The sequence below is a fragment of the Cyanistes caeruleus genome, chromosome 7 (genome assembly GCF_971803275.1).
Source record: "Cyanistes caeruleus chromosome 7, bCyaCae1.hap1.1, whole genome shotgun sequence".
Taxonomy (NCBI): Eukaryota; Metazoa; Chordata; class Aves; order Passeriformes; family Paridae; genus Cyanistes; species Cyanistes caeruleus.
This window is the reverse complement of record NC_141707.1, coordinates 28,479,208-28,498,153: the sequence shown is the minus strand read 5'-3', so window position 1 is coordinate 28,498,153 and position 18,946 is coordinate 28,479,208. Positions and strand designations below refer to the sequence as shown.

The 18,946-nt window shown below is 43.1% G+C and overlaps 1 protein-coding gene across 1 annotated transcript in view; it reads left to right on the top strand.

Annotated features, from left to right (window-relative positions):
- The first annotated feature begins 6,148 nt into the window (after positions 1-6,148).
- CNTNAP5 (contactin associated protein family member 5) overlaps positions 6,149-18,946 on the top strand; it is a 269,753-nt gene continuing 256,955 nt past the window's right edge. The window contains exon 1 of the mRNA XM_023931219.2: positions 6,149-6,525. Coding sequence (XP_023786987.1) covers positions 6,450-6,525 — 76 coding nt within the window. The 5' untranslated portion in view covers positions 6,149-6,449. The remainder of the gene's footprint in view (positions 6,526-18,946) is intronic.

Here is an 18,946-nt window from a genome sequence, read left to right as displayed (position 1 = left end):
TAATTTAGGCCAGATTAACTTTCAGCTCAGCCCTTGGCAAGTACTTTGTCCAGAAGCAGGTCAGTGATACTGTGACTAAAGAACCCCTGTTAATCTCGTTTTCTGTTCCATGTCCTTTAATGTCTGCATCAAAGAAATTACAGCATCAGCCTTTAGAAAGGCAGGCTTCTACAAAAACATGGGCCCAAGATTCTGAATATCCTGAGCCTATGCTGAGAAAGGAGCAACACAGGAGTGCTCAGGAGCTGCTCATTCCCACAGGATTGAAATTAGAAATCCTGATAGCTTTTGAGACAAGGTGTATTCATTTCTTCCTCTTTTTCAAGGGAGTCTAAATTACCATCTTGTCTTTCATTATTCTCAGTTGACTCCTTCAGTATGATAATTGCAGCAAGGTTACAAATGACCTAATGATTGCATTAGCTTCCACACAACTTTCTTCTTTTCACTCCTCTCTGACCTCTATCCACAATAAGAGATTAGTGAAGGACAGGCAGAAAAGTAAAGAGAATGTCTGAATATAGGTTGTCATACCCAGCCCAGCTGTTGCTAATAATAATTTTCTGAGTGCAGGTACTGGATGAGCCATTTGTCACGAATGATTTATTTGATGAAATTAGCACTCTTTTTCGCTCCTTGAAAACTTCCTCAGTAAAATCATGGAGACATTCAAAGTTGTTTGTTATGTATATAGGCCCAGGTGATTGTTTCTCTCCTGGAGCATGAGACTATGGATTAGTGGTAGACTGAGGTGCAAATGTTCAATAGAGGCTAATGATTTTGGATGCCTCTCCTTTTAGCTGTCTTTTTTGAACAGGCATATCATGGCAGTGAGCAAGTAAAGGCCCAAATCATTCTGAAGAAAATGCCCCTTAAGGGATACCTTGCTTGTTCATGCAAAATCACTAATTGCTTCTGAAAATCCATCCCAGTGTCTATTCATTATATGTCATTACTTGCATTGGTGACATGGCAGACGCTGTAATTCCATGACTGAATGACTGAATCTCTGCAAAATGGAGACTTGATAGCCACCAATGAGTGACAAGTAAAGCTGTCTTCTTTATGTATGGAAAAAGGCACTCATACAGAAAACATTCTTCCCTTCCAACTCTGTAGTCTGAACTGGGATGCCTATCAAATAGAGATTTTTGCTAAATGCTTCCCCAGCTTCTGTAATTTCTATTGGTCTTGTTTGCCTTGAAGTTTCTAGGTATTGTGAGACAGTTACTGGGCTTTGCCTTCAGCTGGGAGACTCATAGACCTTATTCCACAAAGGTCCCATTAGTTAGCCAACTGTACTCCAAGCATTACATCCATTCTGTGACACCTAACGGTCCAGGGACTTTTTAGGTGTTTGTTCATTCTAATTTGTGGCTTCAGAACAAGGGGAAAAAATTGCATTACTTATTTTGTGTATGAGTTGTCTTGTCAGGGCTGATTGTGGTTGATGACACCATAGGAAAGGGGTTTGCAGATATGCCAACACCTCATGAAGTCCATCTCTTCATTGGATACTGGTGGAAAGCTGGCTCTGGAACAACTGCACCAGGATTATGCTGCACTTCAGTAAAAAAACCAGTGTTGCTCAGGGAGACAAGGGTGAGTGGCCCAGCTGGAGCTGACCACTGTGTTTGGTAGGAGCCAGCACAGACAGCAGACCATGGCTGTGTCCTCTGTGACTCACTCCAGCACTGCAGTGCACAATGTCACTGGAATCACACCAGGGAGGAGTGTGTCCCAAATAAGGCCTATTTCAGTCCCCAGGTAATTGTAGCCATAGCCATTTGGACTATTATTTACTCAGGTTATTGATCTTTCAAGGCCGGTAGCTGTATCTGACCATGATTGACACAAGTGTCTTCATAGGCAGACAAGATAATGTAATGAAAGCAATAATACCAGCAGACAGTGGTAAAATAATGGGGGGGAAGGCGAGGGGGAGGAAGTGGTGATTTTAGTTGTCTTCCAATAATCGCTGCACAGTTTGACATCTGATTTCTTTTACCTAATCTCAGCATGCATCTCAAAAATGCTCCTGGCCATCAGATTATCCCAGCAGATCATTAAATTTTCCTATCCTCCAGACTTAGGTATGCTGTGGAACTATCCAAGGATAATGAGCAACCTGCTGTTGTACTCACCTGGTTGGGGTCGGTGTGTTTTATAAAAGCTTCCCACATATGCTCTTTAATGAATGAGTCCTTTCTATTTATGAGGGAATACTCAAAGGGAAAAAGAAATAAATGACCTTTAGGGGGTTTTTTATGTGACCTTTAAGTTTTTTGATGGGAAGCATATTCTTCAGACAAATTCTTAGTTATCAACAGGAAACTGCAATATGTGATCCCAAAGCCACGTACAATTAAGTTTGCATATACATAATGCTATTCTCCTTCCATGAATGCTGTACAGTCGGGGTCAGAGATAAAGCTTCCAGCTGCAATTACCCAAACAGCTGGATTGTTTGTATCCATGGGCTAAGCTGCTATTGCTTCTAGTGTCAAACCCAACATGGGTTATAGCAGTACTAATGCTGTTTACTGATTCCAGGAAAGAAAACAAGTTTATCTGATCACAGATAAACTTGCCTCCTCAGATAGATATTTAAATAAAAAAAGCTTACTCCTTCAAAATGCAAAAATGCATCCCCTAACTTCCCTGGTGGCAGCCAGCTTTTCCTGCTCTTCCTTATGTGTTAGTGTCCTTCCTTTGCTCTCCTATTCATTAATTCCCACAAATGGCGCCTTCAGCTCAAGTAACAAGGCTCCAGACTGGTAGAACAGACTTGAGGATATAGAGGCTAAAAAACTTAAATGCTCAATTTCAGCAATTTGTGGCTTGCACTGTAAAGTCAGTAAGGCTGTGATGGGACCAGCTATTGGTGTTATGCTGTTTGTCTTCCTCTTCCCATCACACACATCGTGCACTGCCTGTGTCCTGGGCAGCATTAAGAGGGACACTCAGCTGCCATCGTGGTGCAGAGAGTAAGGACCTGATTTCTTCTCCCATGTTAGGCTTTCTCACCCAGAACTAACACAACCATCAGTACAGCTCTGGATGACCTAATGATGATTGGCGTTGTCTCCAAAATTATGATCGCCGTGACTGCAGGTTCTGAACAGGTGCCAGACACTTGGACATTTCTTGGATATTTCTCCTGCCACATGAACAAGAGGAGGTATTGGTGTATCCCCCCTGTTTAACAAACAGGGAGTGAACACTGAGTGACTGGCAAAAGGGTAGGATATCAGGGTCTTCACTGTTAAGGCAAATTTTGCTTTCATTGAGGAGAAGAAAATGTGCCACAGTGAATGCAAGAGTTAGAAGGGAGTTAGAAAGCTGGTGAGTTTGAGATGACTAATAACTATAGATGTAATAAAGCCTCCACTCACAGCTAAGGCTTTGAAACACCTTCAGTGGCAACCATCATCGTGATTTTGAATAACATCCAGATACACTAAAACTAAATAAACAACTGAGTTTTCCCAAAATCCAGGGTACTCAGATCTGTAATTGATGATGAGCCACAGTTTTTGTCTGAACAGCTTTAATAGTAATTAATAAATTTACTCTAATAAAAATATTTCTGGCAAAAAGCCCTTAAACATGACATTATTTACATAATTTCCTGCAACAAACAGCTGCGTAGTCCTCCACTCTGGTCATAACTTCTCAGTTGTAGTGCTCCTGCACCCAAACATTCACAAATCTTAAGGCAATGCCTGGCATTTATGATACAAAGGAGATTATGGAAGAGGTGTGTCTCACAAGGGTGATTTGAAAACCAAAATTATAACCGGGGTCCAGATCCTGCAGTCAGATCCATGTTTGGTGACCACTGGGATGTGTTGCAGGATGGGGCTCATATTTACTGATAACTTTTAATTAGTCTGCATAATTCATTTCCACATCTGTTTTCCTATAAACAAGCCACTAATTAGTTCTGTGAGTCAGTTAAATAGTGTACCAATGTGCCAGAGAGTTTAAAGAGACGTTGAAAACATGTGAAACACAGTCAATTCAATTTTAATTATTTTTTAAAAGGAAAGCATGAAACACCCCTTCCCATTTTTAAATTCCTTTTTTTGAACTCCTCCACTAATTTCAGAATACATAGTTGCAAGGTTGTGAGTGAGTCAAAGACTTGTGTCTTCCACAGAAAATCCACTCTGGTTTAAGATTTCTGATATACTCTACTACTTATCTTTGCTCAAGTGGTAGCTCTGGAAGCACAGCTAGCCCTTCCAACACTTGATCACTCACCTAAAAAAGTTAATAGCATAATTTACTCCATCCTCCTGACCTAATGCAGCAAAGCAATACTTTAAGTGTTGCTTAGTATTAAGTACTAAGTTCCTAGTTCCAGGGCCAGACTCTTATATAATTGGTATGGAGAAGATGAGATGTTTCTGACTAGGATCAGAAAACATGAATAGGAGACCCTCGCTCTCCCCATCTGCCGAGGGAAATGAGGGGAGCTCACCACCTTCACAAATGGGCCTGCTCAGACACAAAGCTCTCCTGTGTGATCAGTTTAATACCCCCACCAGGACCTGTGTAAGGGAAAGCAGACACTTCATGAGGATGAGTTAGCCTTGGTCTGACTGCCACCCCTAATTTCCAAAATCTCATTCTGCTCAGATACAAGCGCAGAGCAACTGGGTCAGGTCTTTGCATGAGCAAAGACGAAACCTTGGCGTGTTCAGATGTGTTAGATGTCAAAAATTAAACACTTGTAGAGCTCATTAGGCTTTTAAGTTCTCCTAAGTCTTAGTTTTGTCTGACTAAATCCTTCATTGACTCTGACTGAAAGCCTTGGTGCTAGGCAGCTATCCTTCCTGTTTAACCTTGTGTCAGTTGTGTCACTTGTAACAACAGAAACTGAAATAATTAGTCAATTTTTAAATGCAGACTTTCGCTTTCCAAGCTGACTACCCCTTTAAAGATAAGATGTCCCCTTGACACCTCTCTGATACAGTTAGTGCCTAATAGCTACGCACAATGTCTTTTCTCCACCCTCCTTGCTTTTTGGAATGAGGCACGCCAGCAATTTAAACTTCCGCTCTCCGTCGGCAAGTCAGGATGGCTTTGGCGAACAGCCTGTTTCTTCTGATTATTCCTTGCCACTGTGAGGGATTATGGCTGAGCACCATTGGCTTTCGAGCACCAGCGGCTTCCCCCTCCCCAGCCCAGAGACTTGACCCAAACACGCTCTCCTTGCAGATTACAGCGGAATCGCTAATGCAATTTTGGCCTGACTTTGATGCAGCACTCTATTGATGCGGGGTGACGCCGCAGCAAAGCAGCGAGGTTAGAGCTCGGCAGTGATGGAGCCGGAGTCCCTGGCCCAGGTGTGCCTTTCCCCTCCCGGGTGTGCAGCTGCGGGGCGGGCCCGGCTCCGAGCGCTCCGGGCGCGCCCCGCCAGGGAGGGCACAGTGCGTGTCCAGCTCCAGCGTCCTGCAAGCCCCTCGGGGAAACAATCCCGGCCCGGTCACCTGCTGAGCAGCCGGTCCATCAGTCAGTCCATCAGCCAGGAGATCTGATTTTTGCAAGCATCACCCAGCCGGGAGTTGGGCTCAGCCCATGGGTGCGGGTCCGGCTCCGCTAAGGAGAGTTCCCCGTGTCTCTTCTGGAAGCCCTGGGGCCACCTCTGGGCGCCTTCCGGGAGGGCCAGGCAGGGGAGCTCTGGACCGGGCTTGACGGAAGAGCGGACAGAGCATCAGTCCCGTCCGAGGCTCATCCCCCCTCCCTGGACGTGAGGCTGAGCCTCGGCAGCGGGGCTGGGGCTCGTCGGGCTGTGTCGGCCCTGGACATGCCCGGCTATCATGTAAATTTTATGTATGTGTATATAACATATATATTCATAAGCAAACAAACATCTGAGCCGGGGGATCTTTAAAATGTTCCAGCCACAGCGGTACCCAAAGGAGAGGAGAGCGGTTGGGAAAAAAAAAAAAAAATAAAAAAGAAAAAAATTTTTTTTTTAATTTATTTTTTTTTTTCCTCCAGGCATCTGATTTACTCCGTGACTCTGATGCTTATCAACAACGCGTGAAGATTGCAGCAAGGATCCTCCCTGGAAGGCGAGGAGGAGCAACTTCCAGGGGGCTGGGAGGAGGTGGAGTGCAGCGCGGCTCTCGCCTATAAGGAGGTGCCCAGAGAGCGGCTGGTGCTTCCCACCCAGCCGCCGCTCGCAAGGTGAATCGCCGCGGCGGCAGCCGGGGCAGCGGGCTCGGCTCGGGCACTGCCGCCGGCGTCCGGAGCGGCTCCTCCAAGGGCTGTGAAGAGCACCCCGGGCGGCCCCGGCTTCCCATCGCCCGGACTGCTTGGATGCTGTATGGAGTAAATGAGCGGAGGCAGAGCGAGCGCACAGAGGCTGAGAGGCGCTCGGAGACCGGGACCGGGGGAGACGGGCGGGCGGCTGGATTCCCCCTCCGGGGCTGAAGATGGATTCCCGAGCCCTCGGGGGCTTCACTCTGCTGCTCTTCACTTTATGGCATCTGGGATTAGCTGCAACAAATTGTGAGTAAGGGGAGTGCAAGGAGTTGCCTGGGGTCGGGGCGGGAGGGAGAGATGGGATATAACTCCCGGAAAAAGGGGATTATCGCGCCATGACCTCTGAGAAACTTAGCTCGGCTCCGCTTTGCTGATGGAGCTCAGAAATGCAAAGTTGTGGCCAGATGTAGGGACTGCTCTCCACCGTCCTGCCGGTGTGGACGTGGGAGTGAACGGGAGGCTCTGGAGCCTGCGAGGAGCCGCTTGGGGTTTTCCTCACGCTTTGTTGTCCTTCCGCTGGCCGCATCTTTTTGCGCTCAGCGGCTGCGGGCCGGGGCCGGGGCTCTGCCTGGCGGGGAGGGTCGGTCCTTCCCGCAAGGGCCGGGGACCGCCGCGATTTTGCGGGCGCAGCCTGGCTCCAGCCTGGCTCCAGCCTGGCGGAGCAGCGCCGGTGGCACCGAGCATCTCCTGGCCCGGCGGTACCGTCGGTTCCCCGGGCGCTTCCCACGGGCGCGGCTGTGTCCCGGGGCGTGGTGCCCCAGCATTTCCCGGCTGGGAAATCGCCGTTCGCTCTTTTTTTTCCCCAGGGAGATCCGCTCGTAAGTTCGCCGCGTATCTCTGCCGGCCCTGCGGGCTCGGTCCCCGCAGGCAGGAGCATCCCCTGCCGCCGGGCTCTGCGGTGCTCCGGCGGGCAAGCGGCGGCGGCTCTGCGGGCGCGCTCGGGCGAGCCCGGTGCAGCCGGGGGCCGGCGGTGCGGCGAGTCCCGGAGCCCAGAGCAGGCGGTGCTGCTCCGTGGGCTGCTCCCCGGGGCCGGAGGGCTGGCCGGGCTGCCGGCGGGGCTGGAGCGGGGCTCCCGGTCCGGCCTCCCCCGCGGCCCGTCGGGCGGAGCGGGGCGGGCGGGGGCGCGGCGGCCGCCAGAGGGCGCTGTTGTCCCGCCGGCGGCGCTGCCCCGGCCGGGCCCCGCGGGCAGCGCTGTCCGTCCGTCTGTCCGTCCGTCTGTCTGTCCGTCCGTCTGTCTGTCCGTCCGTCTGTCTGTCCGCCCCCTCCCAACAGCCCCGCCCGCCCTCTCGCCCCTTGCTTCTCTTTCCCTACATAGATATTTTCCTCCTCTATCTTCTTTAATTTCCAGTCAATTAAATCACGGTTAATATGTTTTAATAACGCTCGCGAATACTAAATGGCAGGCGATTTAAGGCTGAGGCTTGCCATTACGGATGCGGCCATAAAGTTAATTCCTAACACTTAAAAAGAAACTCCGCGTTAATGAGTTTTACTATTTCACGGGTGACAGTTTAATTTCACAGTGCCAATAAACATTTCCATTGAATATGCGCTGCTTCCTAAATATTTAGGAGTCAATCTTAAAGCATGATGATCAATGGTTTTATTATACTGTACAGATTTTACTTATTCATTGAGCAATGAATTAGCATGGAATCAGCTGTAAGTGCTTTCCCAGGAGCTGAGTGAAGGAGCCTGTGAATCTGTAATAGCTGCAAGTTCCCTAGAAACCTCGTTAGGTTTGCATGTGAAGATCTATGTGTGCTTGCACGGACCTCAATAATTGAACCCAGTATGAAAATTCATCACCTTCTTAAATAAATCATCTCCTTATGTTGGAGCTCAGGGAAGCTGCACTCTTCCTCAGTTTTGGGCCAAGAAAGCTTATACATGGGCTGAAATATTGAAGCAGTATCCTGAAATATAGTCAAGTAGCTGTATGAAAATGCAATTGCTTTAAAGCATTACTGAGCTTCCAGGTACCCAGTAACCAAAAAAAAAAAAATAACCACATTGCACATATGAGAAGCTTCGGTGTAGGTGACTGTCAGAAGCTTCTATCAGAAAGCCCAGGTGCAAATGGGAAAGGATTGGTTCTGCACCTTCCTCCATTTGAATACTTTGGCCATGGGAACTGCATTCAGATGCCAGTACTGGTATGCTCACAATGACTTCAGCAGGTTTGTTTCTGACAGATTTTGTGAATGAGAACAAAACTGGGGACAGTATTTATAGCTGAAAAGGACTCCACTTGGGGGTGGGGGGGAAAGTGCAGCTCATTTAATTTTCTTCCTACTATAATATGTCTTTAATTTGTTTTTTTTTCCTTGCTTCAAAATTATAAAACTCTTAAAAAATATTCTTTACTCATTTATTTAATTTACTGTAAAATAAAAATTATTAAAAATTATTTTTTTCTCACTTAATTACTGTAAAATAAAAGTCCTGAGTAAGTGAAAGTCTTCTCCGCCACTGAGATATTTGATTCTAATTTTCTCTTTGGTAATAGTTTTTAATTAAAGAAAGAATTGTTGAAGAAACTGCTTTGAAACAGAGCTACAGGCTAGGGGTCAGTAGACATCATTAGAAAGATCAGAATTGCCAAATGCTAATAAAACATTAGAAATTCCTCCCACTTTGCATTTTGCAATATTTTATTAAATTAGGTAAATAGAGTGGCAATAGAATTTCTCCCCAGGATACTAATTACTAGAAAATGAATAAATAGCCATGTATGTAACACTGGAAATATTTTGCATATGATGTTTGGGAGAACTGAAACTTCAACATTTATCAGATAGACAAGGAGACACAAAGCCTTGCCTGCTATATAACGAATTAGTTGCCCTTTAGCAGCACATTCTGTGATCTGAAGACATTAGTAGCTTCGGGGAGTCTAGACTTGTTGTTGAGCCCTTTATTTTTTTTTTTTTTTATCCCTACCTTTTTCATTTTAAAGTTGGAAAGAGGGACCAGTAGTAAAAAAATTAAATGAAATATGAACTCATGTCTTTCTTAAGCACTTCACTATATTGGTTCAGGGCTAGTGCAGCTGCAGAAGAGAATTGCAGGTGCCATTAGTGATCTTCCACCCAATTTAGTGTTGTGTATCTTAAAAATGTCCCCTATTGCTATTTTACAGCTTATGCCTCTCTCCCCCTTACCTGTGTCTTTCTTGACTGACTTTTCACACATGGCCTGAAAGATGAAGCAAATTAAATCACCTCAAGGTCAAGTGGCATCTTTTAAATCCCATTGCAAAAGTTACTCTCAAATTATTACATGTTTCAGTTCCAGAACACGGCTGCCTCTGCCACCTACAGCATCACTAACATATATTATCCCTTTTCAGCAGCACTTATTAACTGATCAGGAGACTTTCAAACCTTTCACTTGAACCAAGTCATAAGTGTCAGTCAAAGGTGCAGAAATTCAGTGTATAGTAGAATGAGATCTTCTACTGAAGTTCTTGCAGAAATACATGGTTAATGTACATGGTCCATTGCTCTGCAGTAGATTTCCATGTGGCCTTACAGGACACATCTGTCTTTACTAATTCTGTTCAGTTAAAAACAGGCAATGTGTGTTGGATTTTTTTTTTTTAATTTATTTTGTAAAAACTGAAGAAAATGTAATTTTTATTTGACATAGAAATTATATAGATAATTAATTTGTTTATTTTAGGCAACCAGTGTTCACTCTGATTTTAGCCTTCCTTTCTCTTGCACAAGTATAAGTGAAAACTTACAGGAGCAAATCTGACTCTGGGTATGTGAGGCCATCAAGATCAAGAGTGCGTGTTTGGGATTTGTGTAACAGCACAAATGAGACCTGTTGAGTCAAGTGTGGCAAAGGCAAGGGGTCTCTTAAACAGTGACCTTTCTATCCCTGTGGTCAGAAATGCTAAGTTTAAAAAGCTGTGCTGAAATAGATAGAATATTGATCGTCAGTTTGTGGCTCATGTGCTTGCAGGCTGAGTAGAGAGCATCAGACAAATCTCTGGCTTTTCCTCTGCTTCCAGTACTTAAAAATTCTTAACAAGAGCATAATATTCAGTCATGCTTTCCTCCTCATAGTTTCATATGGAGGAGGGGGAAAACACAAATGTTAGGCTTTTCATGCCTTCAGATGTATCAATGGAGGAATGGTAGAAAACAATAAGATTTCCTGAGAGAAAAGCTGTGTATGACCCACAGCTGATTGGTGCCTCCTTTGCATTTCTGTCAGTATTGAACTTTCAGTCCCTTTGGCTCAATCAGCACTCCTTGGCTGGGAATCAGTCTCAAGATGGTCTTTCCGTGGACTACAATGGTCTTTGGATTCTGCATCCACCAGGCAGATGGCATTGCCAGCTACAGGAATCCATCCAGGGTTATTATCTTAGAATCCAATACATTATCTACTTGGACATTTTCTTTTTTTTTTTTTTCCCCCCCCATTAATGTTTTGCAAATGCAGCAGGTTTCTCCTTATAAATTAACAGCAAGAACAAATTGTTTTCAAATGTGCTTGGTACATTTGTACAAAGTATAGTCTTCAAGTGGAAAATATGGTGGGTAGAGCCACCTTCTTGTGGAGCTCTCCCTGCACAGGGCATGTGGAGGCTTCTGCCAGCCCTCCAGTCCTTCCTGGTGAAGTTTTTTATAAGTGCTGTAATCATTCTTTTACCAATGGGAAACTGAAGGTGTGTATATAAACAAGAGATAAATGTGCAATCAATGTGAGACTCTAAGTAGCTAAAATAAAGCCTTAGGGGTCAATTGAGTTGATCCCATATGGCATGTTCATGTCCCATTCTCCGTTGTTAATTCATATTCATATTTTCTATATGTAGTAGTTTCTAAATCCATAGACTACTCCTCATTTCCTCTTCCCCTCCTTCTCCTTTCTCTGCTGCTATTTGAAGCAAGTGGAGTTTGGATATCTGAATACTGAAATGAATAAGAATCTGAAGGCAGTGGTGGGAGTGTGAGGAGGCATTTATTTATTTTTAGCCCCCCAAAATGGATTTTCTGTAGATGTAACAGGTTTCAGCTCTATTGGCAAACTTGAATTTCAGTCTTACCTACCCCCTTCTCTGAAAGAGATACAAGAAGGGGAGAAACAGAGGACTGAAAGTCTGTTTGCCAGTTCACACGTCAGGCTCTCTGTCTATCTCCTTCCCCTTTACCTGCCAGCCTCCAGAGTCCTACCAAGGGTGCACATGTTCTGGAGCTGTCTGTGCAGGGCACCAGGTAACCTGCTGTGCTTTTTTTTTTTTTAAATAATAAAGAACTCTGTGCTGTTTCTCCACTCACAGAATTAGGGGAATGGTATCCTGGTCCTCTAGCATCCACTTTTCCAGTCAGCTGTGGCCTTACTGATGCATGCACTGTCTCTGTACCATGTGGCTCCTGCTGGACTCGTCTTCTGGGTCTGTGCATAAGAGGAGAGAACTTGTAGATCTGTATGAACATTTTCCTTCTGCTTACAGCAAAGTCTTTAAGAAACATGAATGTTTTCTTTTTGCTTTTAACTAAGCTCCCTCTACTCAAACCAAGAGAATAATATAATTGTGATATAACAAATTTTAAAATCACAGGCAATTATTGATGACTTTGAAAGCATCACTTGGTAAGGAGGGAAGCATCAGCAGACATATTGTCATGTCTGTAGAGTTAGAGAAAACAAGATTTTGAATTTTTTTTGTACACAGTGCTGGGTTGATAAAATTGATTATTGATTTCCTTGTATTAATGTTGTCACTGAATTTTTTTATTTTTTTTTTAATTGCCCTGTGTAGCTTCTCTTGGTATAGTAATGTCATTTGTTCACTAGATGAGTGCAACTGATGTTTTAAATGATGAAAACAATTCAATATAGAAATTAGAGGGGGAAAAAAATATGGTAAAACATGGATTTACTTATTTTTAATTATTTTCTTTATTAGAGCAGTTAAAAAAAATTGGTATTTCATAGTATGGTGATCTAACTGCCCTTCTACACAGATGTATTTCAAAATATGCCTAAAATATTTAATACTTTAGCTGCTATTTTCTCAAAAAAAAAAAAAAAGTTAGCTTAGTGAAAGAGAGGGTTTGAAGCCATTTGTAAATGTCATGAGGGATTTTTCTTGATCAGCATTCCAGGGGAGGAATCCCGTTTTTCTGGTTGTGTTTTTCCTTTAAATGATGCTAGCTCTTTCTCTGCAAACCTATTCTTGCATACATATGCTGGAACTTTGTCCATTTCCTGCAGAACTTTGTGCCTAGAGATTATCAGTACAGGTTCAGAATAGAGCAGTGGAAGTCTGTATGAACCTACCTATCTACAGTACTAAATGGGCATTAGAGTACTGGTCCATTCACTATGTTGTGTTTTGTGAATTAGAGGCCTGCAGAGTTGATTTTTTGTGTTTTTGAATGTAGAATGGTAGTACTTAAACTGAAATTAAGGTACAGAGCACAAAGTGGTAATGGCAGGTTTTATTTTAACCAGTGATTCTCTACTGTAATAAAGACCCCACCAGTCTCTAACCTTGCATTCTCTAGTGCAACACCAGGATCTCAACTTGTGTAGTCCTTAAATAACCCAGTTATCATGACTGTGCTGCAGCCAGGACAACATGATGAATTCATGGACATCTGTGATAAAAAAAAAATTCTTCTATGGCAGAAGTTGTCTCTGGAAATAATTTTGGAGGAGAGATGCTTGTCTACTCTTTTTCAAACTGTAGATGAAGTTGGAGACTTTCTCCTGGTTGAGAATTAGATTTTAGTGTTAGAAAGAAAAGTCAAGAAATTATTCACATCACAAAGCAGAGCTGTGCCCTTAGTCTCTATCAGTGGCAGCCACCATTTGTCCTCATTTTGCAAATGCTGAGTCAGAGAGGACTCAGGCTTGGAATCAGACCCCTGTGTGCTGATGTGTAGCAGGTAGGAGGAAGCTTCCAGGGAGCCTCAGTTTGAGCCTGATTGAAACAGGCTTTGGATAACAGCAGCTCAGCAATTTGTTTTGTTACGAATGGAGATTATCCAAGTAAGTAAATTTAAAGTGGCATCCAGCACTGCTGTGACTCATGATCTGGAGGGTGTTTCAGCTCCAGGATTGTGCTGTGCTGGGACAGAGTAGCCCAGATTCCTGACTGGGCTATTGAGATTGGTTTATCAGTGAGTTGGATGTAGGTGCTTGAGGCTTGATGGGAAGTCTCTGTGACTCCCTCCTGTCATAGTCGACATCAAACACGTTGCACCAGTAATAAACTTGTAAAATGCCTTCACTGTTCCCATGCTGGACAATACAACTCCAAATTTGAGGTTAAGGGGTATTTTTTATGAGCATCACTGTTAGGTGAATTCCTAAGAACAGTAACAAGAAAAAGCTAACTTTGTAATTGCTCAGTGAGCACCATTCAAGACTATAAAAAGCTTTTAGTAGCTGGTGTTAATGTACTCTTTTTCCAAACTGTTAATTGCCTGAGATTTGTGATATCTTTATGGCATAAAGAGCACTGAGTTGCAGTGGGACACACGGCATTCCGTTCAGCTTGGTACTTGGAAATACTCAAAAGATATTCAGCAACAGCCATAGGAGTGGAAGCTGCAAAGAATGACTGGTATCATTCTGAGGAATGTTTCTCTTTTGACATTGGTAATTAGGGTTCAGCACAGAGCCCCAGCACATGAAACAGAATGGTGTTCAGAGCTAACCACTGTGGCACTGCAGCAATTGGACTGGGAAAGAAACAAATGTGTTTTTCTTCTCTCTTTTATTGTGTGTCTTGAGAAAGATTGAGTGTTGACCCTTAGGAATTCTGGGGCATAAATTTTTCTTCTAAAACTATTCAGTGCACTGTGTTGCCAATAAAGTGGTAAATAATAATAATAATTTTCAAATGGGTAGAATCCTCTCATTGTTCCCAGCTGGGCAATAAGGAGTTGATAAATGCTGTACTGCCTGGATAAGAATTGGCTTGTTCCATTTACTGCTCTAAATGGTGAAGCATTGTTCCTCAATGACAATGGTTCTTCACTGATGACAGCTCGTCAGCACTTCAGGAACAGAGACAAATGCCTTGTGATCTATGCCACCAGTGCCACATCTGTAGTCATTCCCATAATAGTTCAGTGATGTCTTTATGTTTGGGCATCAATTGCCCCCACTTAGGATGTAGATGCTGAGCCATTGCTCTCTGTCCTCCTCCTAGGTCATCAAAACAACCTGCTGATCATTAATAGATAATTTTCTTCCTTCCCTTCATGCAAATTTGTCGCTGGAGCAGGAGAGGAAATGGCATGTTCTAACTGGAGAATATGTGTTGTGTCTATAAAATTATACATAAGGAATGGAGAAGGAGTCTGGGGTGTGCAGGCAAAGAGAGGAGGTCACAAAGAATGTTCTTCCAGTTTCCTATTACCAGTAGCAGCTTCCTAATGCACTCAGAGAAGAGGTCTAAATTAATGGTCCAAGTGAGTCATCAGTGAACCCTTAGTGGGAACACATTCATTTGTAGTAATCAGGCTTGATTTATGAATAGGACAAAAGGGACCAAATAAGCTATGAAAATGCATGTTGTAGATGTTTTTCCCCCTGATGAATAATTCATCCTCTTCTAGTATCCATGAAAACAAAAACACTGTGCGCATAAAAACCCATTAAAAAAGTTAATCCCACAAATGGCTGAACACGGAGAAAATCAGCTTTTGTTTTAAAAGGTAGATTTTCTCAAATCTTCTCTAATTTGATTTGCCAGTGGGGTATAATTTAAGTCAAACAAGTTAGCAGCATTACTTGCTATATAAAGGTCTAAATATTTAATAGATTTTGATAAACGCCTGCCCCCCAGGATAAAGAGCTAAGGAATGCTCATTTTCCACAGCGCAGAGGGTAAGCTAAACCAAATAGAAATGGCAAACACAATGAAAAGGGAGCTTCTGTTCATAGGATATGGTCCTCCAAACCTGGCCTTGGGAGAACTTGCAGAGCACCCACATAATCCTATAAATAATCTTAAATCTAAATAATTCTGCAGAAACTACCTCAAATGAGAATGATGGAGGCTTTTTAGTGACTGTAAAACAGTCTTGTGGTCTCCCCATGCCTGTGAGGATGCCTGCAGTGAACCTGTCTTGGGCAGAGCACATGCTCTGGAGCATGCAGGATGTTATGTACTCACATGACCTTGGTGGCCATCTGTCCGTCTCTGCCTGGATGGACGTGGCAGTGGGAAGGGGAGCATGAGTGCCCCTGCAGGCACTGGTGCTTCAGAGGAGCTCAGGTGCTCCGTGTAAAGCTGCAGAGGAAGTCTCTGAAAAAACAGAATATGAACTTGGGTATGTTTGATTCTAGGTGGGCTCTTTACCCCTAGGCTGCCCAGCCCTTGGTGCACCTCCTATGTCAACATGAAACAGCATCAGAAAGAAGAGATCCTTCTTAGAACCTTACACAGGAAGAACAGTGCCACTGGATTGCTTCCTAACTGCCCTCAAAAGTTCAGAGGGGTTGGTTTGTGTTGTTTTACTATTTTTTAATTTTGTAGAAAAATAGTTTGCATTTTAATTTTAGAAGAAGAGCCTCCTTCATCAACCCTGAGGAAGATTAAAAAGCTATGGCATTTTTCACGGAGACTGTTTGTTTGGAAAAGAAAATGAAAATTTGATGAATTTCAATCAGATGTAGCTTGCAGCATTCAAATATTTATGGATTATCAAATTCCCTTTTCCCAGCTCTGCTTCTTAAGTACGGAGCTCATCTTATATGTAATATTAATTCTCATTATTCTTAGACAGTTGTTCACTGAATTCTTGTGCAGACTCAGTTCATATAGGACCTGGTCTAAATTTCAAGAAAATGAAGGGAATGACTTGTACTTGAATTTCAGATCATCTTTTCCTCAGAAGCCTGTTATTTCAGCATGCAGGTCCTTGTTATTGTTCTCCTGCAAAGTTTATTTTCCTTAAAATCTGTCTGGCAATGTATGCAATACGAGTTGTGCTTGTGAGAAGAACTACCTTTTTTTCCTAATGGTTGCTGTTCCTTTTGAACACCTCATTTGTGAAGGAGGTGACCTGTTCTGTTGTCATACTCTGTGCCACACTTGTATCCAACTTATTGGCAGTAAAATTAGTTAAAGTTGAACATCCTTTTGCACACTTCTTTGCATTTTTTATCAACAATTGCTGTTTTCTGAACGCTCCTCTTCTGCTGAGTTGAATGCACTCCACTGCAATACATAGGATTACACTGTGATAACAGCATTTTACAAGCAGTACAGAAAATATTTTAGGTGTTCAGAAAAGCTGATAGTCTAAGGGTATTTCTTCCAAGCAAGTATGAGCTCATGGTGCTGATGCTCCTGGGTCCATAGATGAGCATTTGTTCCTAGAAAAAGTATAACCAGCTTTTTGTTAGTAACATTAGGTATATGTGCTCGCTAAATTACTAACATTAAACATTTTAACTGTAAAATAAGGTTTTAATTTTTTTATTGCAAATTATGAACTATTTTAATTTTGAAATCTAAACTTGGTAGCTGGTCCCGTTTCCTGGGGCCTCCTCCAAGGAGACTGCACATGAGTCAAAGCAGTCTCTTTACTGCTCCATTAGGAGCTGGCACTACAAACTCCTTTACATGCCCACATTCATAACCAAGTGCTTGCAAAAGCCCAGATTGTTCCTCAGACAAGCAGTGGAGATGTACTTTTCATCTGTGCTTTTGCTTAGGAGCTGTGGCTGGCTTTGTCAGACAAGGCCAGCCTGTATGAAGGAAGTTGCCTCCTTTCTTGAGACCTCAGCAGAAGAACTGGAGAAAAGACCTGCTCGCTAAACACAAGCCATTTTTCCACTTAAGCTTGTAAGGAGGTGGTGTCAACTGCCATGACTCATCCCATTTCACCACAAATAGTGTTATTTTACTTTCCTTGGCTGCCTTGTTCTGCCATTGGGTCCAGGCATTAATGGCTTCTGGGAATTAAATAAGGGAAGTCCTGATTTGAAAACCTTTCTCTGATAGCAAGCAGACAATGAGTCAGAGCTATGAGAGAACAGATTGTCCTCCTACCCTCTCCATCTTGCAGCCATCCTAACCTTAGTAGAATCTGATTTATAGAGCTTGGGGTTTTTTTCAATTTCATCTAATTAGCACAGGCACTGAGGTCAGTATTCTAACACCTGACAGAATTTACCAGGGTACACCACAATTACAAGTGCAATTATCTGTTTTTCTGCTGCACTGAGAAATGTAGCATGTGAAAATTAACATAAATCCCCTAACTGTTAGGATGAAAGTGTGGGTGTTAGGGAAGAGGCACCTTCTTCAAATTTGAAAGGCCTGGGCTTGATGCTTGACTTTTTGAAAGCTTTCCCAGGCATCGTTAGGTGACGTGCTTAATTGTTTTGAGCTTGAGTTTACCCTTTCTGTTTCATTAGGGCTAAATGTTCATGTGTATGCAGACTTTCACCTGCCAACATGGGTTGAAGAAAGAGGTTTTTATGCTTAATATAAGCAATAATGCTTCTTTTAAAATTATCAACTGTATCCATGAACCTGAGCCATTATGATCATGCCGGCCCTCTCTAGTGGGGTCAGTACACATCAGCTTTTACAGAGTCTTTGTGTAAATCTGCAATTGTGAAGGCTTCAGTGTGAGAGCTATGGGCTCGCTGGCTGACAACCAGGAAAAGAAAACACCTTTTTTGTGCAGTGTGTCCTTCCAGTTGTTTGTGTGTGGCATGCAGGTAGAGCTGACTTACATCTCACCACAAGAGTGTGGAAGTTTGCACCAAGTTGCTTGCCCAGGTACTAAGCTAAAATTGTGTGAAGAAAATGATGCATTCATATTACATTGAAGAATAGTATCAGTTAAATATAATTATGAAGTGCTGTCCTAAGATAATCAACAGACTTGCACAAGAAAAGGGCTATCCCTTTTATTTCTTAAATTAAGGAAAACTATAATCTTATCTTAGAGGAAATTCAGAGCAGATCTATAAAGTCATATTCAAGCTAAGCTTTGTAAATTCAAAGACAGACACTTATTTCAGTGTTCAGGCAGGGAGAAAAACAGTTCACAGCTGGAAATGCCTGTTCTTCTCTTCCACGAGATGCACAGAGAAGGGTAATTGATTTAGACTCCTTCAGGACAGGAATGGGTTTTCTGTGTAAGTAAGTGTGAAGCACAAGGTCTTTATCCTAGTGGGGGGAACTCTTCATGCCAGCCAGTGATACAGCAAAGTCTCTGCTCTGAAGGCTCCATAGGAATGCAAATGTATTTTCTGCTTCTTTAGCAAATTTGTATGTCACTGTCTGGTGGCAGTCTTTAATAGCTATTTGATGAGAACATCCAACTTTGTAGTCTGGAACTAGTAATCTGAATGTTCAACTCTCAAGGAATGAGAAGGTTTTTTTGAATAGTCCTTAACTAAGGACTTGCTAAGAAACAGGAAACTCACTAAGCTGATACTGAAGGTAAGAGTTCAGTAGTTCTTAGATATCCATCATGCATACATTTGTATTTTCTTCAGCTAGGAAATGATGGTGATGGAGAAGCCCTCCTCCTTTCCATGCCTGTAACTTACTTTTGAGGTTTTTTTCATATGAAAGAAGACAGGAATAATTCATGATACTCCAAAGCATTATGTCAATCAGTAAGCCCATTTATTTCATTGAGGCCATTCTTGTATGAAGCAC